This window comes from Eleginops maclovinus, chromosome 21, assembly GCF_036324505.1.
Source record: "Eleginops maclovinus isolate JMC-PN-2008 ecotype Puerto Natales chromosome 21, JC_Emac_rtc_rv5, whole genome shotgun sequence".
Taxonomy (NCBI): domain Eukaryota; kingdom Metazoa; phylum Chordata; class Actinopteri; order Perciformes; family Eleginopidae; genus Eleginops; species Eleginops maclovinus.
The window spans coordinates 1106560-1129929 of NC_086369.1; the positions used below are offsets into that span (position 1 = coordinate 1106560).

General features: G+C 45.6%; 1 protein-coding gene across 1 annotated transcript in view; it reads left to right on the forward strand.

Annotated features, from left to right (window-relative positions):
* Positions 1–23370, forward strand: part of dlgap1b (discs, large (Drosophila) homolog-associated protein 1b) — a 71268-nt gene that overhangs the window by 24330 nt on the left and 23568 nt on the right. Inside the window, exons 4-7 of the mRNA XM_063912580.1 lie at positions 7507–8619; positions 10125–10339; positions 14104–14281; positions 15394–15667. Coding sequence (XP_063768650.1) covers positions 7552–8619; positions 10125–10339; positions 14104–14281; positions 15394–15667 — 1735 coding nt within the window. The 5' untranslated portion in view covers positions 7507–7551. The remainder of the gene's footprint in view (positions 1–7506; positions 8620–10124; positions 10340–14103; positions 14282–15393; positions 15668–23370) is intronic.

Genomic DNA, 23370 nt, shown 5'->3' on the forward strand with positions numbered 1-23370 from the left:
TTAAGATCTCACATTTTGTTTGCTGAGGTCCATTAATTACGTACAGAGTGTTTCTTCCTCTCAAGGTCAAACCTTCAAAGGAAGCACAAACTCTGCTCTTATGATCAATAAAGCTGGGAAAGAAGACAAAAATTAACCTCAAATCAGCCGCTAAAAGGGAAATGCAGCCTTACCTGCGCTGCATGGCTAAAATCACCAGCGATGCTAATCTGATATGCACATTGCATGCATTGATGGTAAAGTAACAGAAAACCTGCGCTTTATGAGTGTACGGCTATTACCGACATATTATATAGTAAACATGTTCCAGTGGAGAGTTTGAAAGAGTACTAAGTGCTAATTGTAAAAGCTCATCTGTTCTTCAGTGCATGTTTGAGTATTTTCAAGGATGCTTGAATCATGCTAATGTGATCATTGAGAAATACACTAGATATAAATGTGTTTCCCAGCAGTGTGAAGGAGAAAGGGCTGTCGAGTGTCTTCAAATGAAGTGTGAAATTAACCACTTATTGAGCAGGTTATATTAGCTGCCCATTTCCTAATCTGCTCAGGTAGATAACAGCCCCTGAGTGACACACATCAGATTAAATACGAGATGTTATCATGGGCAACGCTCGAGATGTGAACCACGGTTAAAACGGATATGATCTTATATTTAAAAAGGTAGGAAAAAATCTTTTAAATTCAGGTTTTTATGGAAGAAATAAAGGAACACTTGCGCTCCTATTGGCTAGCGCTCCTGCACCTTGTACGTGATAGGCTAAAGGGGGGGGACAGCTCTAAGCGAATCACAACAGCTGCCCAGCTAACCAATCAGAGCAGACTGAGCTTTTTGAGCATTAAAGCCTGGAGACATGTCCCAAAATACAAAATGAGCCTGAAACTGAGCAGAAAACCTCTTTAAGTGCGTTATGTAAGACAACAGAAGAATGTCACCTTAGAAAAGCAGAAGGCACAAATGAAGCAGCTCTGTCCTCATTGGTTTAGAACCTCCCGTAACCAGTCAGTGACCTCTGCCCACAGGATTGAAGCACATGGAGGTAATCTCGTTGAAAAACGTTGCTCGTCCGTAGCCCATTATGTAAAGATGCTACCCGGAAAAACAACCCGCTTAATCTGCTTTTGTTGTGCGAGCTTAATAGTTATTTTCTGAGCTACGGGGAGTTATTTCATTACAGAAGTAGATTCCTTTATTGTCTCTGTTGTTAGAAACTTACTTAATGTTTTCTGGTCTTATTTGAACAATGTGATCACATGACTCCTTCTGATGTCACTGCAGATCTGCTGTGAGCTAAACGCAAGCTTCAGGTTCTGAGACATACTCACTCTGCAACAGAGACAGTTGTCCAGCTTCATGATCCTGAACGTCTGTCACTCTTTAGTGTCCCCTGGTCTCCGTTGAGCTCTTGCAGCCCTTCGTTCCTTCAGTGCTTTTAGTAAACGCTGCACTTCTGTGTGGTTTCTGAAGCTGCAGCCCGTTTCTACTAATGGAAATGTTTGGCATTTTGTTAAAACAATATCCACTATTTATTTAGCATGACTCCTCTGCAGTGGGTCTTTACTCAACACATTAGCTTTGTGCTCTTAAGGTCATGTAATTAACTGCAGAAGGAGTTGCTTGAAATCACCTGACTGTGTGTGTGTTGGCCTCAGGCTGCAGCTTGATGCTAACGCTGCCTGACAGGAGCAAGACTCTGTACTGTTCGTACTGTACAGAAACATCCACGCTGCTCCTTCAGCAGGGAATGTCCCCCTTATGTTTATTTCATGCGGACAATATGAAGGCTTCTGCGAGTCGTGTGCAGTGATGCATCAGAGGTTTAGTGATCAGGCGGGAGATTAGGAGACACGGTGTGGCTGCAGTTTGTTTCGTTGAGCTTAATTGTGCAGTTTATCTGTGCTGCTCACAAGCAGCTGCATGACCAGAGGTGGATACTGCATGCGTTACTTCAGTCAAAATGACAAAAGTCCTGCGATCAAACGCTTACTTTTTGAGCTGACGTGTGTAGTGTCTCTCCTGGGACATGTCTCCATGCTTTAATGTTCAGAAAGCTCTTTATGTTTCTCATCCTGCCTGTGCTGCAGCACCTCTTTTCACCCTCTGTCTGAAACCAGAGCCCAGTCTGCTCTGATTGATTAGCTGACTGGCTCTGTTGTGATTGGTCCACCAGTTTAGAGATGTCCAGCCCCTTTAACCTATCACATACAATGTGTTAGAAGAGCGAGTGTTCCGTAGTGATGTCACCGTGTTCCAGAACTTTGGGATTTTAGCCTTTGCAGACCATTTATGTGCACCAACACCCCCCTAAAGCAGATAAGGGCCTCTGTAAGATCATTTCCATGTGCTTTAATCTGATTAATGACCCCTTGGGAGTTTTATCATGTCAAGAAAATGTCATCACTTCATTATTTTTCCCCGTTAGACGTTTGTGTAAAATTATTATAATGGTTAAGCGTGCTTTGTGAGGTCACAGTAACCTTTGTCTTTGACCACGGAGTTCCTCCTCGAGGCGATACTGAGAATTGGAGAGACGAGTCGTTCATCTCTTCCCTAATTCCTCCAGATTTATAAACCCATCTTTCTTTTGCAATCATCATTTCTCTCCCTGGTCATTTTCTCCATCTTCCCCTTGTCTGTTGATACATGAAGATGATGAAAGGAAGAAGCTGTTTCTCTCCACACATGATCCCAGAGCGGCCGGCACATATGAGTTCTCATTAGCCGAGGTAAAACACATTGTTCTCCACCAGAAAATCCATTTGTTTCCATGGTGACGCTGTCCTCGCCTGTCCAATTTCCTTCGCCTGCTTTTTATGGAAAGCTTTATTTACCTAAGAACATCTTTATTCAGGATGTTTTGTGAAAGTGAATTGGTGTAATGTACTCTCCTGGGACATGTCACCGTGCTCTAATGTTCAGAAAGCTCTTTATTTTTCTCATACTGCCTGCGCCTCTTTCACCCTCTGTCTGAAACCAGAGCCCAGTCTGCTCTGATGATGATGTCCCGCCCCCTTAGCCTATCACGTACAATGTGTTGGAGTGCTGTTCTGTGCTCCACACAGATTTTATCCCTTGCAGCCCATTTACATGCACACATTTTTACAGGTCACTCATAACTGAGACAGATTACATTTTTAAAGTAACCCTCCCAACACTGACGATGCATATGAGGTATAAAACATAAATTCCTGAGGTGTTTATCTGCTTCATTTTGCTCTTTGTTATTGTTATTCTGAGACAAGCGGCTCACTGACAGCTCCACCCGAGACAAACAACCCCCCGTCTCTCCGCAGACTTAATGCCTCTGTTAATTTGTTTACCTTGATCAAATAGACCCCGTCACTGGAGGAATTTGTCTGACACACAATGTGCTCGGCGGGTCCTGGGCTATAACTCAGCGCAGTCGCTCCATCCGTCACACGGAGTGCCCTGACAGTCGGCCTAATTAGTTCGGTTGTGACAAAGGAGCTGTCTTCTGGAATCGGGGAACATCAATCCGTCCGTGAAGGCATGTGTTTCCATAATGCAGAACATACAGGGAGCAGGAACAGGCCTGTGGGGGTGAAGCTGCATCTGTAACCAGGCTTGGGTAATCCGGACACAAAAACACAATTTTGGGATGCTGAAAGCAGCTCTTGTGTATATATATATATATATCTATCCTTTCCTTCTAAATGTTTCCTTAGCTGCAGACAGTCGCGTCATCCATCCTTCCAGAGGAGTTTTAACAGTGAGACATTAAAGTTAGTGCCTCTCCTCTCCTGACGTCCCTAAAAGCCTCTTCTGCATAATCCGGAAAAAACACAGAAATATTACCAGGCTTTCTTTCCGGCCGCTGGCTGTCTGCAAAATGTTCTGCTGCTTCCTTCTCTGGGGGATCCTTTTTGTTTTAAAGGCAAACACTCAGACTGTCTCCATGCCTCTGCTGTGTGAAGGTGTGTGTGTTTCAGTTTCAACATGTCAAATATTCCTGTTATTAGATATTTATAAGTGTGTCTCTGCAGGATACCTGAAACATTTAATACTTCCTCGTGTATCTTTAGCAAAGCTGTCTTTTGAGATATGTATTGCAGAGGCTTGACCACGTGAAAGAGGCCCTGTATTCTGCTTTTGGGGGCTTTCTCTTCCCTGTAGATATAGATTTCTGTGCATGTATGGTCTGTAAAGGCTCAAATCCCTCCCTTCCATCCAGAGGTACTTCCTCTCCCACACACACCATGGAAACATGTCACAGTAGAGGCACAAAACCACAAATATGAACCTGGAAATGAGCACAATAAGGTCCCTTTAATACTTTTACTCTTCCACTTGACCTTATTCCTCCAAACATAAAACGATCCGCTTCAACGAAGGTGATTTGAGGCCCTGTGGAGAGTAATGTTTTCAACCTTTTGGAGGAATCATTGAGCAGTAAAGGAGAGACCTCTTGCATCCTTGTGGCCTCTGAATACCTCAGAGAAGCTGCTGTAATCTCCTTCCTGCAGAAGTGTGTGATGTTTACAGAGGAAAATAGACCAACAGGACTCCGTACAGAAAGAGAAGCGCATTGATTTCATCCCTTCCTGCTTACTGGAGGTCGATGTTGCATTTCCATACCTTTGTTTGTTTGCAGTAAAGAGAATTAGGGGTAGATTTGCCCGCTGTGTGAGACGATAGGAGGAGGAAAAATCTATTTCCCATTTATCTGGTCTGAGCCCAGCTGATGCAGTGCAGGTGTTAACAGGCATTAGCATTCAGAGCCCGACGTGCTTTATCTACTCCTGCGCTTTGTCGGGACACCTCGCTGTTCGGCTTTAAATGAAATGATGTCTCAGGGTTTTCTGCCCGGTAACACGAGGTAAATAAAAGTTGTGTTTTTACTTGTTTTTTTCGCTTGTGTTAATTATTTGGAGATTAATTGATCGCTATTTTCTAACATTTCTAGCATAAAATTACACAAAGTATGACTTTTACTTTCCAGCTTACCCTCTGTATTTACCTAATATACATTGACTATATGGGGGTATATATTTATATTATATTAAACCTATATATCGTCTATTTTTCAGACATATTACACTGTTATTAAACCAGAATTGCTTTCTTATAACACCAATATTACACCGTTTTTTCACACCCAAATAACATGCATATAACATCAAAATTACACCAGTTTTACACCTTTTTTGAACCCATATTACACCGTTATGGCACCGATTTAATCCATATTACAATTGCATAACACCTATGTTTTAGGATAAGGTCTTTATTGATCCAGGAGTAAAATTCAGGAGTTATAGCTGCAGCAGAACGAGACAGAGAGAGATGATAATAGAAAAATAGGAGTAAAGATGTAGTTATAGTATGAATAGATGTACCAAACGTTATTATAGTTCTCTCAACAGGTGAATGCATAAAGTATATATATAAAGGTTAAATACAGTATATACCTGTAAACGTGCAGCTAGCAGGGTGCATGCATTGCAGACAGTCACCTTCTCCTGTATCCTGAATGCATGCAATCCCTCGCCCTGATTCAGAGTTGCTGCAGTGAGGTTGTCTTGACCAGACAGGTAGAGACACAACTGGGTCAGTGAGCTACGCTGGAGCATAAGACTTCCCCTCAGCCGTCTATGAGCTGCTGTCATGTCTCTGTATTCTGTTCCCTGACAGAACCAGCAGATCCTCCTCTTCCTGCTCCTGATAAACTGATCTCTACACGCTCGCAGCATCACAATTCAGCATGGATATGCAGCCTGTCAGATGTGTTTGTATGTCAGCATGTGTGTGTGTGTGTGTGTGTGTGTGTGTGTGTGTGTGTGTGTGTGTGTGTGTGTGTGGCTAGCAGGCACAAAGCCAGCGTGACCCAACTTGGGCTTTTCAGCTTTAGTGCAGACAGCTGTGCCACGAACGCACTGCTGTGGATCACCGCGAGGGCCTTTTATTTAGGTCACATTCTGCGCTTCAGCGGCCGACAGAAGGGATCTCTGTCAGCTGCAATGAATACCTTTCGCTGGACCCACAACACACACTTTTTCAGAGCCCTGAGAGAACCCTGGACACTGTGTGTGTGTGTGGGCTGTAATGGGTTATTAGGTAATCAGGATACAAGAAAACTTCCCTTCCAGAGGCATGGAATCAGATTCCTGCAGGATTACATCGTGCATCGTTGTTCTGAGTACACTGCCCCAACAAAACTAGTTTAATATACTGGCCTAATTCTCTCCAAGTGCGGTTTGATCCTCTGGTTTTTGCACAGACAGGGAAATTGCATGAATAATTCCCCCCCTATTTTTCAATTAATCCAGCTCCCAGTTTACAGCCTCGTCTCCTCCCTCCTGCACACAGTGTCCTCTCGTTATGTAAAGAACTGACATTCCCTCCGCTGCTCCGTCTCCCTCATTTTATCTTGTTATGTCCCCCCTCCCTCCCAGTCCTCCCTTAGTTTATTTTCCACAGCGGCCTTTGCTAGTGCCTTATAAATCGCAGTAATGAATTCCTCCACCAGTGTCGTGGGTTTCTTCTTATTGTCTCGTTAGCTTCACCTCCAGTCCGTTGGACACAGTGAGGTCCAACGCCCCCACAGAGAGGCAGTTTAAGGGCCCTGATGGATGCCATTGTTTTCATGTCACCACGTGAGGGGGAAGGTCGTTTATAGCCGCTTGCCTCGCCCGGCCCAGAGGCTGTCGGCTGGGTTTTACCGGCCAATTAGTTTGCCCCTTTAAAGGAGGAGCGCTGCAGGTACGGGGGGGAGAGGAGTGAGGCGTCGGCTGGGATCGCACACTGAGCAGTTTTACTGTGAAGACTACCCAATGTGTTGCATTCCCTCTGCAGAAGATGTCTCCTCAGCACTCATATCTGGATATCTTTATTCAATAATGCGGTGTAATTACCTCTGTTATTGCAACCTCTCAAAGTTGAGCTTCCTCGTTTCCTAAACAACACACTAACCATGGCACAGCTGCATCCTGAGCATCCAGACAGACTCTTCCATTTCCAACAATACCTTTTGAACAAATATAGCACACACTAGCACTAGGAATAGATTTGAACTCTACCTGGTACCTTGTTTTGCCTCTCCGCCTCCTTGATCCCCTGTCACTTTCCCACTGAAACTACACGGAAATGGAAGAGATGTAAAGTCAGGGACCACAGGCTATATTTAGACACTCTTCTTTTTCAAGTTATGAAGGACAAGAAGAAATAAAACTAGGTCCAAGTCATCAAGTTTTCTCGAGTGCCAAACAGAGTCAATTAGAGCAGATGAAGAGATATTTATAATTCTGTCTCTTCCTGTTTGTTTGTCTGTTTTCCTCCTGGTTTGTGTGTCTTGCTCTTACTATTTTTAAATCCAGGCTGAAGACTTTTAATTGAACTATTCATGCCTCACACTGATCTTTTAATCTGTTTTATACCTTCTCTCTCAGCTGCTTCTATGTGTATTCCCTTTGCTTTTAAACGACTGCTATTCCCTCGTGTTGAAGGTGATATCTGAGTAAACCTGCCCTGCCTTGCCTCCTCTGCAGAGCTAGTTTCGGGGTCTTCAGAGCCTGTGTGTTGACCTGGCCGCCATGACGATGAAAGGCCTGTCCAACAGCCGCAGCCTGCACCACACGGTGACCTGCGACCCCTCCTACGACTCCATGACGCTGGGCCGCTCGGACCGCCGCTCCTACTTCCTCAACCCCGGGGAGTCTCACCCTGCGGACCACCCCGGGTACGCTCAGCGCAACTCCTTCCACTCGGAGTGCGGCGCCTACCCGGACCTGGCCAGCTGCACCTTCCCCCGCAGACACTACAGCTCCAACCACGAGCTAAAGGAGGAGTGTGGTGCCGTGGTGCCTTACACCGGGCAAACGGGGAGCATTAAAGGAAACAACAACCGGACCCCCGCCAATCTGCTGGAGCAGTTTGAGCGTGCTCCGGTGCAGCGTGAGGGCTACCACACCCTGCAGTACAAGCGCACCGCGGTGGAGCACCAGCGCAGCGACAGCCCCGGCCGCATCCGCCACCTCGTCCACTCCGTGCAGAAGCTCTTCACCAAGTCTCACTCCTTAGAGGGGCCCTCGGGGTCCGGCGGAGGAGGAGTCGCAGGAGGAGGGAGGATGAACGGCAGCAAATCCAGCCCTGACGACCCGCCCCCCTCCTCCTCCGGCACCCTGAAGCACAGCAAGCGCAGCAAGAGCAAAGACCGCTCCAAGTCGGAGCCCAAGATGCGCACCGCCATCTCCGGATACTGGAGCTCCGACGACACGCTGGACCGGGAGATGTGCCTCTACCACCATCACCACCACGGGGGCGGCGTTGGAGGAGGACACCCGTCGGGGGTCATGACTATGGGTCGCCACCCGGAGAAGTCTCAGTCGCAGTACTTCATGGAGTCCTACAACACCATCAGCGCACACTCTCTGAAGACGTCGCGCAGCAACAACGATGTGAAGTGCTCCACGTGTGCAGGGGGAGGCAGGGGAGGTTTGCAACTTCTCGGCCCGTTGGAGGGTCAGGTGCAGCTGAAGAAGAGCTCGTGGTCGTCGACTCTGACAGTGAGCAGAGCGAGGGAGGTATACCAGAAGGCCTCGGTCAACCTCGATAAAGCTCTAGTGAAAGCTGAGCAGGGGCGCACCTGCCACTTCCTACAGGTACGACGTTACAACACCCTCGTCTCGCATGTCATGCGTCCTGCAGAGCATCCTGCATGCATGGAAGCCTCTTTTCATTCTCACACACTTATCGCTCTCATTTTGACCACCATAAAACATTCAACTAAATCATCACGTCATCTCCGTGTGTGTCAATGTGCATGGAAGTATTCATGTGTTAGCATGTGGATGTGATGCCATTACTTCTGATCGAGTCAGAGAGCATGCACACCTTCTGAGAGGTGGTGAACACAGCTTTAGTTGCCTTTTCACTGCTGTGTGTGAGAATATATTATCGGGAGCAGAGTGCTGTTTTGGCTCCATACTATCAGAGGTGCAGACAAAGCATTGAAAGTGGTCACACACACATACACACACACACACACACACACACACAGATGCAGACACGTCACCCTACTCGCTTCTTTTGTCTGTTTTGGAAAAGATAAAAGTGTTTTCAGATTGCATACGTTTCACATCGGGTGAGTTTCAAATATACGCCTGAGGAGAGAAACAGGGCAGTGATAATAGAAGGGGAAGTGTGTGTGTGTGTGGGGGGGGGACACAAAGAGTAAGCAACAGAGAAGGGTATCAATGGGGAAAGTAAAAGGCAGAAAGTGAGAGGATAAAAGGAGTTGTGTGTGGCCTTGCATTTTAAAGAGACTGAAGCAGTAGAGCAAGAAAGGATGTAGTACAGATTTCTCCCGGCCTGACAGAGACTAGCTTTTTACAAAGGGAGGCAGAGGCTTTCAGAGAGAACTTAGTCTGCAGACTTCTTTGTAAAACATTGTGCTTTTTGCTTCACCTGCTGAAGAAATCCTGCAATCCATATGTGATGTTCACACACAGGGATGGAAGAAGTACTCGGCTCCTGTACTAAAGTAAAAGTAGAGATACTAATGCTAAATGTTGCATGACTAATGAGCTAAATGAGATGCTACACACACCTGAAGATGAGGAGGATGGAGCCTCTTTAATGGGAGGGACATCAGAGACTCAGACCCGGTGTTTCCCAAGGTGTTACGGCGGGCTCCAGTTGCCCCTGACACCAAACCCAGCTTGGTTTCCTGGTTACTCTCCGGCCTGCTGAATGATTCTCCGCTCCGTCTCTCATTTCTCTCACTTTAGAGCTGGTGCCCTAACAGCCTCTCACATTGGGTCTGCAGTGAACAAAACCCCCCTTTGTTTCTCTCTCTCTCTCTCTCTCTCTCTCTCTCTCTCTCTCTCTCTCTCTCTCTCTCCATTAGGCGATAGCTTTTACCTCCCTTTATTCTTTAACTTCATTAGTGTGTGTGAAAAGTCAGGCGAGCAGACAGGGGCCAGGGTTGTGGAAGCATTTTATTTCCAGACAAAACAAGGCCTCGACTCTCACAGGCTGATGGTACGACCCTGCATCGATACAGAGATTAAAACGGGTATTTTACATCAGGCCAGGGTACAAAATGCTGCTTTTTATGCATCTGTTTGAGCTCTCATGTCTGGACATCCCACCGTCCTCTCCACAGGTGCCTCAGGACGACTGGAGCGGCTTCTCTCCGCTGGGGAAGGACGATGAGATCCCGTGCCGGCGGATGCGCAGCGGCAGCTACATCAAGGCCATGGCAGAAGAGGACAGCGGAGACTCGGACTGCAGCCCCAAACCCTCACCCAAAGTGCAGGCCCGACGAGCGAGCTACCTGAAGGCCACGCAGCCGTCCCTCACCGAGATGACCACGCTCAAGTAAGTGTGTTAGAGGCAGGCTTTGGAGAGCCACTGTCTGTGGGTATGCAGCTCCAGTGAACTAGATAGGACAGATAAAGCAGGATGGAGGTGAGTGCCTGGCTTTTGTGCGAGTCTCTTAGTGGCCACAGCTTCATTACCTGTTCTGTGTTTACACCTCACACACTCCTCTTATTCAGCGCTGGCCTTGGTTTCTCTGGCACACACACACATCGAACAGAAAGAGCCCTGATTTGAAAATACATCATCCCTCTGAAAATGAAAGCCAAGTGAGGGATTTTTCTCTTTTTCTCCTGGCAGATCCGAGGGTTAAAAGGCCAACTTCATCCTTCTACGGATGTTTGTAGTCACACATATGACATCAATCTTTACTTAGCTGCATGTGGCTCATTCCTGTTTCATAAAGGTTTTGGTGCATGTAAATGGTCTGCGAAGGCTTAAAATCCCAAAGTTCCACTCCTTTTGTTGACTTCTGGAACACGGTGACGAAGTGATGTCACCGTGTTCCGGAATTGTGTGTCCTCGGTTTAACACACACACACACACACACACACACACACACACACACACACACACACACACACACACACTCTCCTAAAAAGCACGGTGTGAAAACGAGACGTCGGTGGCTCCCTCCTCGTTCTCCAGCTCCGTTTGTTCCACAGGACTCCGTCAGATGATGATGATGGCATTCCCTGGGCCAAATCCAAGTCATTAGTGGGCCCCAAGTTGCGCCACTTGCACTTACATAACGTACGTGTGTGTGTGTGTGTGTGTGTGTGTGTGTGTGTGTGTGTGTGTGTGTGTGTGTGTGTGTGTGTGTGTGTGTGTGTGTGTGTGTGTGTGTGTGTGTGTGTGTTGTGTGTGTGTGTGTACCAGTAATAGTGACTGAGCATCCACTGGTGTTCCTCTCATCTCTGTATATTGCACAGCGTATCAGTCACCGCCCCCCTGCTGATGCACAACACTCGTGTCCCCAAATCTTCCAGGGTTTCCAGTGAGACGGAAAATATTGTTGTTTTTGTTATTGTAATATCTCAGTATGACATTCGATTCTGCTCATTTTCAGGTTGATATTTGTATTTACTGCCATCATTCCGACTTGTTTCAATGCTTTAAACAAGCCTATACACCACCCTACAGGGGAGGGCCTCTTTAGTGTTTACTTCCTGTCTGTCTTCTTCTGCTGTTCCCTTTAGTGTTTACTTCCTGTCTGTCTTCTTCTGCTGTTCCCTTTAGTGTTTACTTCCTGTCTGTCTTCTTCTGCTGTTCCCTTTAGTGTTTACTTCCTGTCGGCCTTCTTCTGCATGTGTTTTAAAGTCCATCCTGCGACCTTGCAAAGTGCATGATTGCTCCTCAGACATTGCCGTATTTGTTTACCCCCACACACTGCGAACCCCCCCTCCTTATTAAAACGCACAGATAAAGCGTGCATTTAAATGGCTGGGATTTATTCCTGGCAGACAAACAAGCTCAGGAGAAAATCACATCCTTTCTTGTCCCCGAAACAATTTCTTTTTCACAGCAAATTCATTTATTCCTGCCCCAGATTTTATCGTGTTTATTTTTATTTTTTTATGCGTCTCAGCGAGAATAGACATCCTGAATAATGGGTTTGCGGTAATCACATCTTTGTCTTCTTCTGTCCTTCCCTCCCTCGAATCACAGTCATCACTCTAAAGGCTTTTATTGAGGCAGTGATGGAGAGGGAAGAGGAGAAGGAAGTGGAGGATAGGGACAGAGAAAACTGAGGAGGATCGGAGTGACAGGAAAGATGAGGTGAAGCAATCAAGAGGAAAACAGACTCAGGATTACACGAAGAAGCGCTGCAGAAATCAACAGAGGGCTTCAGCCTCCACTGATCCCTGACAAGCTGAGAGGAACATATGTTCATTAATGTCATTTGTTCCACAGAGGGATACCCTGGGACCTTCCTCCCCCCTGCCCCCTTTAGGTGATACTGATTACAGGCGATGGCTGCCATTCAAGCTCCCACAAAAGACGTCATTTGGCTCTGCCGATAATCAGCCCCGCTGGGAAATCAGGGGCAGATGTGAATAGAGATAATGGTGCGGGTGGATTCCTACTTGACTTGATATGTCACAGACTAAAGGCAGCGTATTCAAAGAGCTCTCTGAGGATGAAACATATCTTTTCATTCCTCAATGCACCTGTAAGTGAATAGAGCACCAGGAAGAACAGGGGAAGTGTTCCGAAACCGAGGCTAAATAAGGGCGTTAACTTCCCTTTTGTCTTCTTCTTCTGTTCCCTTTAGTGTTTACTTCCTGTCTGCTGCTGTTCCCTTTAGTGTTTACTTCCTGTCTGCTGCTGTTCCCTTTAGTGTTTACTTCCTGTCTGCTGCTGTTCCCTTTAGTGTTTACTTCCTGTCTGTCTTCTGCTGCTGTTCCCTTTAGTGTTTACTTCCTGTCTGTCTTCTGCTGCTGTTCCCTTTAGTGTTTACTTCCTGTCTGTCTTCTGCTGCTGTTCCCTTTAGTGTTTACTTCCTGTCTGTCTTCTGCTGCTGTTCCCTTTAGTGTTTACTTCCCATCAGTCTGCTTCCGTTGTTCCCTTTAGTGTTTACTTCCTGTTTTCTGCTGTTCCCTTTAGTGTTTACTTCCTGTTTTCTGCTGTTCCCTTTAGTGTTTACTTCCTGTCTGTCTTCTTTTCTATCAAATCTTTGATACAGCATCTTCCAGTCGATCCTACCCAATATAAAAAGCCCTGAGGACTACATGGGGGTGCATTTTAATATTAGAAACTTCCTAAAACCACTTCCTTTATTCCCATCTCAATCTGTCCTCCCTTTACTCTGGCTTTCTCTCCGCTCCATTCTTCCATCCAAGAATGAGTAATCTAGTTTGTCTCGCTGCACTAACCACACTCTATTTTAGGGCGGAAATACATAATTAAAGCAGACCTGACCTAGAGGCAGAAAGTTATGAGTTGTGTGTGTGTGTAAATACTTTTCATATACTAACGAGTGAAAGTAAGACGCAGAGATACTGAATTTTGAGAGCAGTCTTGTTTTCTGGAAGTGGGTTTACTAGGCCACGATGTTCATTAGGAGGAAAGTAATTCAGCTTTTTAGGTTTCATTTCCCCTGATTAATGAATTGTTTAGCAGGCATCCAACTGTTACATAACCTACACACACATTTCCTCACACACACACACACACATTCGCATAGGCGTGATGCATGCTGAGCACTCAGATTGGAGGCAGGTGAGAGATAATGAGACACCTATTCATCTTCTGCATGTGTGTGTGTGTGTGTGTGTTGATTATGCGTCTTTTTTTATGTGGAAGACACACACACACACACACACACACACACACACACACACACACACACACACAGTTCGTCCCCCCTGTTCTCACACACTTCCTTTTAAAGTGTGTGAGAACTTGCTTACAAGGTGCCTCAAGGACAGAGCGCCTAAGCTGCTGCTGCTGTTTCTCGATGCTCCTGCGCTCGTTGATTAGATAAGGGTGTCTCCTCGAGCAACTGTGGATTGATCCGTATCTTCGGGTTCATACGCACTGCCAAGTACTTTACAAATACCTTCTCTCACTCTCTTTTTATCGCTTAATCTCTCTTGTTTCTCCTTCCCCACCCCTACCTCGCTTTGTGGTAGCTCCTTATTTCTGTTTTAAAGAGGCCCTGTTGTGCTTTTGAACGTTAAAGAATGGAGAGAGTCACAGTAGAGGCTGAAAATGTGCAGAATATGTCCTCTTTAACTTTCTATTCTTGTCTCTTGCTGCAGGATTTCCACGGAGCATTCACCAAAGCTGCAGATCCGGAGTCACAGCTACCTGCGGGCGGTGAGTGAGGTTTCCATCAATAGGAGTCTGGACAGCTTGGACCCGGCAGGGCTGCTGGCCTCGCCTAAATTTCGCTCGAGAAACGAGAGCTACATGAGAGCCATGAGCACCATAAGCCAGGTTAGTGGCACCCAGAGGCCCCTGTACCTCCATGGTTATGTCCACTTAGGTCGTGCGGGGGGGGGGGGTCCCCATCCATAGCTATATAAGGGCCTGAAATAACAATTTGGATTTTGAGCCAGGCATCATCCTCTCCTGGAGTGACAGGCGAGCTTAGCTTACCTTTTCGCCCGGGGTAACGGGGATATGAACTCCCCTCCAAAGCCCCAGGGGACACACTCTGCCTCATCTGCTGAATAAAAGACCCGGGGGACGTCCCTTCAAGTCCTGGCATGCAGCTGGCCCAGAGGAGAATAAAAAAAGAGGTGCTCTCTATCTCACTCACTCACTCACTCTCATATCTGACATGTGTGTGAACGTAACAGAGTGTTAACATCGAGGTCCACAAACCTTCCTGACTCCAAGCTCTCTGCAGTAAATATTCACTCTGTTACCCTCTCCACTGGCACACACCCAAACCAATCACTTAACTCCCCTCAGCAACATCCCTTTTCCTGTGTGTTGCTCTGTGTTTCTGGACGAGCCGAACAAGGGCGACGTGAGGGAATCCAATGTCCTCACACTCTGGTGCAGGTAGTTTCTTTGAGTACTCCCACTAGTCGTAGCTTTGACACTTCCTAATCCTCACCTCTAATAGCAGCGCTAGTGTTTCACTCTTCATCCCATAACGTGATCCCTCCCTCTGCACTCCCTGGCGCTCTTATCTCCAGTATATGCACTTTTTTATGTATCGCTCAAAGCTTCACAAGGCAGTAACGCTGGTGTTTACTAGCTTGTGATTATAACCGAAAGAAGACTCAATATTTGTCTGATTTGTTCAGAACTTCTCTCAGTAAATTGTCTTGTTGAAAACACCAATCATGCATTTGTTATTTCGCAGAGTGCAGACGTGTATCAATATCCGAACATCAGAACTTATTATAACACTGCCTCAAATTATTCTGGAACACCGTCTTCTTCTGCAGCATCCAATTTAAGTGCTGGCGCTGAAGCCTCCTGCCTACTGAAGCTTCAATCAGTGCCTCTGTGATGTACTGTCCCTTGTTCTTTGTTTTTGCACAGTGCATCTTTATTCATATGTGCATACACGTACTGTGTGTCCTCGTCCCCAGGTGAGCGAGGTGGAGGTGAACGGGCAGATCGAGGCGGTGTGCGAGGCGGTGTTCAGTGAGATGGAGTCGCAGGCCGTGGACGCTCTGGACCTGCCCATGCCCGGCTGCTTTCGCATGCGGAGCCACAGCTACGTTCGTGCCATAGAGAAAGGCTGCTCGCAGGAGGAGGAGGAGCGGGGGGGAGGAGGAGGAGGAGGCGTCGTGCTGGGCATCAGGAGGAGCAACTCCCCCCCGCGCACCACCACCACCGTCAGGACCATCCAGAGCAGCACAGGTCGGTGGGACTCATGTGAACATTTGTGAGCATGCATAATCCATGGTGCATTATGCATTCACATGTGTGCATGGAAAGCATACAAAACATGTATGTTATGTAGAGTAAGCTATGCTGCAAACAGCCTAAAGTGTTTCTAGTAGAGAGCTGAGCTGCAGCTTCACCTTTATGCAATGGAAGTGTGTTGGGCTGCTTGCACCGCAGTTAGCAGCCACAAAAACAGAAGAATTATTTCTGATTTATCCTTGAATGAAGATTAGAAGAGCCATCGAATCATTTCTGTTTTATAAATCTCCTTGGTGTGTATTTGAACAAAGGGAAGAGTTGCCTTTGTTAGCAGATGGGGGAATAGTTTGCAGACTATAGAACCCTCTGCATTATTATCCATTTGACCCAGTTTCCCTCTCAGACACAATATGATGAATGCAGAACTGTTTTTTCCCACGTAGGAGCTTATGCACGGTGTAAAGCTCACTGGATCTTATTTTAGCCCTCTTGTGAGCCTCATGGTCTGGAGCGCTCCACTATTACCGCATGCAGTATTGATGCTGAGTGGTGCCGAAGCACCCAGCACTGGGTGCTTCTATGTTACCCTCTGCAAAACCCTGACGTCATCCCCTCACATCGGGACCGTTGAGTCACTGTCGCCTCGCTTTCCTCTTCAATTATGCCAATTAAAACCCGGCGTTTCCTTAGAGCTAGTAGACGGCGTTGCAGTCAGCTTGTCAAACACATTAGCTGCAAATTGGAAGAACTAGTTCAAACAGTTCAAGCGTCTTAAAATTGATTCTTTGCAAACATTTATTTAATGCCGTTTAAGCCTAGCTCACTACAATGTATTCCTCCAGTGAAAGACATCTGAGGATGCATCGCACTATTGTAATCATTTCCACTGACGACTCAGAGTTACAGCACAATTAAGGGCGGTAGAGGATTCAGTTAATTGTTGCATTGTGGGCTGCGGGGGGTTATTGATCTATAAAAGCAGATCAGGAGGGGGACATTTGGAGTGGGTTCCCCTGAGGAAGGCAGAGATAATGAAGCCCATCTATCAGCTGAGGAGGTGCAGGGACTAAACTCTGTTTTCCAGACCAGACGGCTGCTGCACATGATGAAGGATGCTTCTCTTTCCTTTACTTTAGGGTAACTTTAAAATGTGTTAGCCTACAGAGCAGTACAGCTTACAGAGAAGGAATGCAATCTGATCCTTCACAACAAACACAGCATGCACATAGCATTCATTAGCCTAAAGCATTAGCCTTGCAGCTGTTTGCAATGTAATGAACATCCATTTTTGTCACCTGAGTGATGAATGGGCGTACAGAGAGGAGGTGTGGGCTCTGATAATCCCACATCATGCCTCGGTGTGACTTGCCGTCCACTCCTTGAGACGATTGAACTCCATTTCCCGTGTGAATCGGCTGCAGCCAGCGTGTCAGGTGGAGTGATGAACGACGAGGCGATGTGCGGAGCAGTGTACGGCGGTCGCTGGTGAAGGTGGGGGATTGCCTCAGATTACTGTCACAGTTGTGCTGCTGCACGATTCATCACCTCCTTCAGATCTGTAGCACGCAGTCGTCAGTCTATGTAATTAATTAGCTTCCTCTCCTTTTACTCCTCCTGGAGAACGGCCGTGATTGAAGAGGAGAAGATCTCGCTCTGACTTTGCACGTATTGCTGTTTCTTGCATATGTTTATGTCGTGTAGGAGTTAGCATAATTACCGTGTTCTGCACTGTTTATGCAGTGTGTGGGAAATGCAGGTGGTCTCGGACCCCTTAACAAAATCAGGGATTAGGCTAATTGCTTTATATCAGTAATGTCAAGTGTTTTGCATGTTCAGCTGTTTAAAGGTGAGAAAATGTGAGAAGGGAGCTAATTTATACCTAGCTGGAGAGATACACAGTGAGGCTGCCTTCACTAATTAATGCAAACCATGAATGAATGTTAATTAAAATGATCGTTTCTTCTTCAGCACATCTAAAACCTCCTTTCATTCATGCATTCAGGACATGGCACCAGTGTAAACATACCTTTTTCATTTGGATTCAACTATCCGAAGGTGTTCTGCACCAGAGGTGGGGGAAACACTTGTTAAAGAGGACATATTCGGGTTGATTTTGTTCAAAAAGCTCTTTATTTTGTATGTTTTTGCATTTCTTTTAATGGAAATGTGTTGGATTGTTGTAGCACCTGTTGGCCACCGAGTCATGCTACATATCCTCTTTCTTTGCTCTCACACACTGTATATAAACTACAGATAATGCACGGAGCAGCTGCTTTTATCTTACCATACAAAGCAGTAAACACACACACACACACACAACCCGTGCATTCACAAGTTTCTCTGGGAATCCTCTGGCAGCTCGCCGTTAAAAGTGAGGACGTTGTTGTTTTGGTGAATATTGCATGATGTTTCTGAAGCACGGTGCAGATCCAGAGAAGCATCCTGCGTTGTGTTCCCTCTCGTCCCTGCGGCAAACCACCAGATATCACACACACACACACACACACACACACACACACACACACACACACACACAGAGACACACACACACAGGAAGGTGAGAGACATATCAGATTCCACTCATGCTCCCCTCCAGTTTGCCCGGTGTGCAGCTCCAGCCCATTATTATTGATGATGGTTTTAATCCCGGGGAAGGAGACGGAAGAGGAGGCCATCCTTTGATCTGCTCTCTTTGAACGTCAAGTGGCTGCTATCGCCTGCTTCTCACACACACACACACACACACACACACACACACACACACACACACACACACACACACACACACACACACACACACACACAATCTCCAATGCAGACACACCCGGCCTTCACGGCAGCTCTGTGGGATCCAGTCGGTCGATGTGAGGGTGTTAATGCCGTTAAAGCCCTGGGATGCAGTCGAGAGGTGAAGAAGAATCAGCTCCTATGTGTTTTCCTGACCACTATTCGCTAACTTCAGGGGAACACGTCATCAGGACTCGGGAAAAGAGGCTACAGCGGCACTTGGATACGTTTAATTTCACTCTGTTAGGAAGCTTTGGCAGCTCGACCCCAACCCGGTTTCTCTTCTGCCTTTCCTTTCCTGTGCTGGGTAAATCACCCTGTTGTCTCACTGGGAAAAAGACAAACTGACCTTCAATTACAAAGAGTATACACACGGATCTTAAGACTGCGAAATGTGCCATATTCTCCTCCTCTGACCCTCCCCGGATCACTGACCTGCTGCCAATTATCCAGCCTTATTTCCCCACCATTCAGAGGTCCTGGGAGGAGTGGTTTTCCTCTCCTCCAGCTACCGTGATAAGCTATAGGCTAACGTTTAGTTTAATGGCTGTGAATTTCCTTAAAACACCTCCACTGGACTCCTTTGTTTACTTCCGGGACAAAGTGACATCACTATGGAACACTTGGCTCCTATTGGCTATCGCTCCAACACATTGTGAGTCATAGGCTCTGCAGAGTTTGTATGCTCAGTCCACAGGACAGTACTCAAACACAGACTGTACAACACTGCCCCCAGGGGCTCAGAGTAATGCAGTGCAGGGTGTGTGTGTGTGTGTGTGTGTGTGTGTGTGTGTGTGTGTGTGTGTGTGTGTGTGTGTGTGTGTGTGTGTGTGTGTGTGTGTGTGTGTGTGTGTGTGTGTGTGTGTGTGTGTGTGTGTGTGTGTGTGTGTGTGTGTGTGTGTGTGTGTGTGTGTGTGTGTGTGTGTGTGTGTGTGTGTGTGTGTGTGAAACCAACAGACAGCTTGACCCAATTAACCACAATCACTGCCATCACTGGCACTTCTCCAGGAACTCTGTTCAGGGAGAGAATGAATATCGGAGGATTTCCCAGAGAGCTGAGGCTACTGAAGTCTGAGGGGATTAAGCTCCAGTTAGTCCAGTTCTCCCATTATGAAACCTTCACCAGCATAGTCAGAGGGATAGGTAACTTGTGAGCCAGTGGCCGTCTCCTTCCTGTTGTGTCTGAGAGCTCAGAGTAAAGTCAGCTTGTTAATGCCTCTATGAAGTGCATCAAGTTATTATTGCATCAGTGTTTAATCTATCTGCTGATGGATTGGATACAGATCGATATCGGTGCTATAAAGAGTGTCTCTACAGTACACAATGATCTCACTGGGAAGTGCATAACCCCGTCAATCCAGCTGTAATCCATCACTCAACCAGAAGGGAGCAGTGATGAGACTCAAGATGTGAAGGTAGATTAACCTGTCTTTAGCAATGGGGTTACTAATGACTCTCAGATTGCACATTTAGTTAAAATAATGCATGTTTTTGCTGCCATTTAGGGAACTGATGCCTTGTCCTCTTTCTTAATACCCCCCTAATTGATCATTGATATTCAGCTTTCACCAACAGAAATACATAGCCTCTGTTTAGAGCAATCCCTAAAATAACAAGCAATATCATTCATTCATTAGTCGCACCTTTATGTTCATAAAATAGATGTCTGCTTTTTTAATCTGTAGTATGTGCACATGTGTTTGATGAATGGAGTATAGGTTTCAGATTAGTTATTTACACGTAATTGTAATATGTTAAACCGTGCACATGTGATCTGCAGAGTGTATTGCAGCACCGGAGACGCTTAGGGAAAGTTTGGAGGCACTGCAGGGAAGTTTACTGCATGTGAACGGGACTGTCCCACCCAGTGTTTGTGTGGGGAGGGGGGAATCAAGGCGCGTCCACATCCTGACATAAGATCCAATATCGTCAGAGTGGAGAGGGCAAAGAGGCAGTAAGCTCTCCCGCCGTCAGCCGCTCCGGATCAGAGCTCCAGAGCCGCAGAGCCATGACGCTCCTGCAGAGCCTGTGCTGCGCGGTGCTCGCTGTGCGGGACTACTGCGTCCGCATCTGTGAGTACAACCCGCTGCTTTCTCTGCTGTTGTTACAGGCATGATGGCTGCTGCGCTAAGAGCTGCAGAGGCAGGGGAATGGGGTGGGTCGCCTTCAAAATAAGAGCATGATTATTCAAGAGAGGGACTTGTAAACAGTCGGAAGAAGTACTCAGATCTTGCACTTAAGTAGAAATACCTAAGTGTTGGAATACTTTGTTGCAAGTAAAACAAAAATACTTGCATTTAAAATGTAGTTAAGTTAAAGTTCAAAAGCATCCAAAATAAACTTTAAATACAAAAAGCACTCGTTGTTCAAAATGGCAATATTAAGAACCAGATATTTCACTATTATTTCATTTAAATTATTGGTGCATTCATGTGTTAAATACTTCAATGTTGCACTTCAATTAAACGTTGGGATTTATTTCATTTACTTAATACACTACTGGGTAGTTTAACCTGTAAAATAATTATAATGTGTGTTGAATTATGATTTGTATTAATAACCTACAGCTGCAAAGTCAATACATGTCTAAACTAAATGTAGTAGAGTTAAAAGTACAACATTTGCTAGTAAAATGTAGTAAAGCAAAAGTATAGAGTAGTGTAATGTGCGAATACAGGATAAACGTAAAGTGCGTCACTGACCTTTATTTTGAAAGTACCAACCGGAAGTAGTTTGTTTGTTGTGGTGCGCTTGGTGGTGGGACGCTGCGCCCATCCCATGCTTTCTGCTTATTCATGCTTCACATGGAAATGGTTGTTTATAATTGTAATAAGAATAAAGAGGCTTGGTTAGTTTAAATGTTTTATTACTAATTACTTTTAAAAAATGTAGTTTTATCTGAGTATAAATTATAAAAGTAACTTTTGGATTACCTCAATATCAAAAGAGAAAATAAATATAAATAACATGTTTAAGTGTTTTATGTAAGACAACCTTAGAAGAGAAGAAACAAAGATATTTAGGATATTTTTAATGAGTTTATTATAGGAAAACCTGCCTTTTTATTAAGCGTATTCAGCCTGAGCTGACAGAAAATGCTCCGTTTTAGTTTAACACAAACCAATTCATCAACATCAGATCCTTTTTTTGTGTCCTGATTACTCGTTACATATAATCCATTACTTCCCAAGCCTACATTTAACCTACATACTCCCCCCTCCCCTCCTCTCGTACCGGGAAATCGTTGATCACCTTCCAGCTCTCGGGCTATTTCTGTTTCATATCTCTGGTGGCTTGGCGACAGGTGTGGTCTGCATCACACAGAGCAACGCCTGGCATCACCACCCACAGCTCTGCAGGGTCCGGTTATTAAAGGCCTCCTCCTGGAATGAGGGCTCATATGGGTTCATGTCATACTTCTGTACTTGTTAAACTCACCGGTTGGAGTCCTGTTTGTGTACATGGAGGGCTCCTATACCGTCCTACTGTGTGACATCTCAGCAGTCTGTGGGCCCCGGTGACCATCTGTGTTTCAGTGAGTCATGCTAACGTGCTATTCTCGCCCGCCTGCTCACCGACCAGCTTTCTATTCTCGGACTCGTCTCCAAGACCCCCGCTGAGCAAAACACGCCATGGACATGCACATACTGTACACACCGTCATCCAAGTAGGCCATAGAGTCATACGAGATTATGCGAGTGTCGAGGAAATGACAGAAGTAGGGAAGGAGCAGCTGTTGAGATATTAATTGTCAAGTGTTCCGTCTTTTTTGGCTGTGCTTAACCCCCACTTGATAGGGAGGCACCAATTCTGAATGTTTTAACTGGGTTTCACTCAATGACCAGGCTTCTTGTATCTTTATCCGATTTATTCCTTTTGTAGCCCAGACAGTACAGGTGAAAAACCTTAAAAACCAGAGAACACCAACCATTTACAAATTTGCACATCTCTTATAAAAATAGGCACAGGAATCAACAATGATCAATTATCAAAATGTTTGACTTGACACACACATGTATAAATAACCACATAATATATATAAATAAATAACCACATGTATATAAATAAACACATTTGTTAAGCTAATCATTTTAGCTTGAATCCATCACAGATATTAAATTAGCCTACATTTTCTACTACGAGAACCACAATGAGTGACTGATCAACCACATGGATCACTAAACAGTTAAATTGTTAGCAGCATGTTTAGCACACCATTTTTTCCCATATAAATATTTACAATACATATTTACTCCCACCAAGTTACAATGTGCAATTTCAGCAATTCATTTTAGACAAACTTCATATGATCTAGGACTATGCACGTTTTAAACCATGGCTTTATGCCAATCCATCACAGCAGTATTCCATATCAAAGAGCTAAATCACTGAATTAAGCAAACTACAATAAAACTGACTAACCAACGTTTCCACAATACATTCTGCACTACCGTGAATATTTACAACACAAAAGCAGATACTACCGTGCACAAACACAAATGACTTTCCCGCGGCAGCATTCAAATGCGTCGTCGGCGTCCATCAAACAATCAACAAGTGGCACTCGCAACAAAGTCTTAACGTAGCGATCTTACCGGCTGTCTGTTCAGTCTTTGAATAATTGGTACCAGATTCAGCACAACTTCGGAAGAGCTCGATGAGAATGCCGCCTCTTACTTTTCTCGTGCTTTACTGACGTTTGTCTTTTTAAACAGATCTTAAGCCGGAACTGCGTGCGTCTTCTTTTCCTGCTCGAGTGTTCCCATGCGAGTGATAATTAGTTCCGCTTGACTGCCGACGACGAAAAAGGGGCGTTCACCGTGACACCTCCCACTCAACCTTTTTGTACTTGGACAGATAGGTTGCAAACTTTAAGGTGAACCTAAACAGTGAGGATTCTGCTCTTCTAC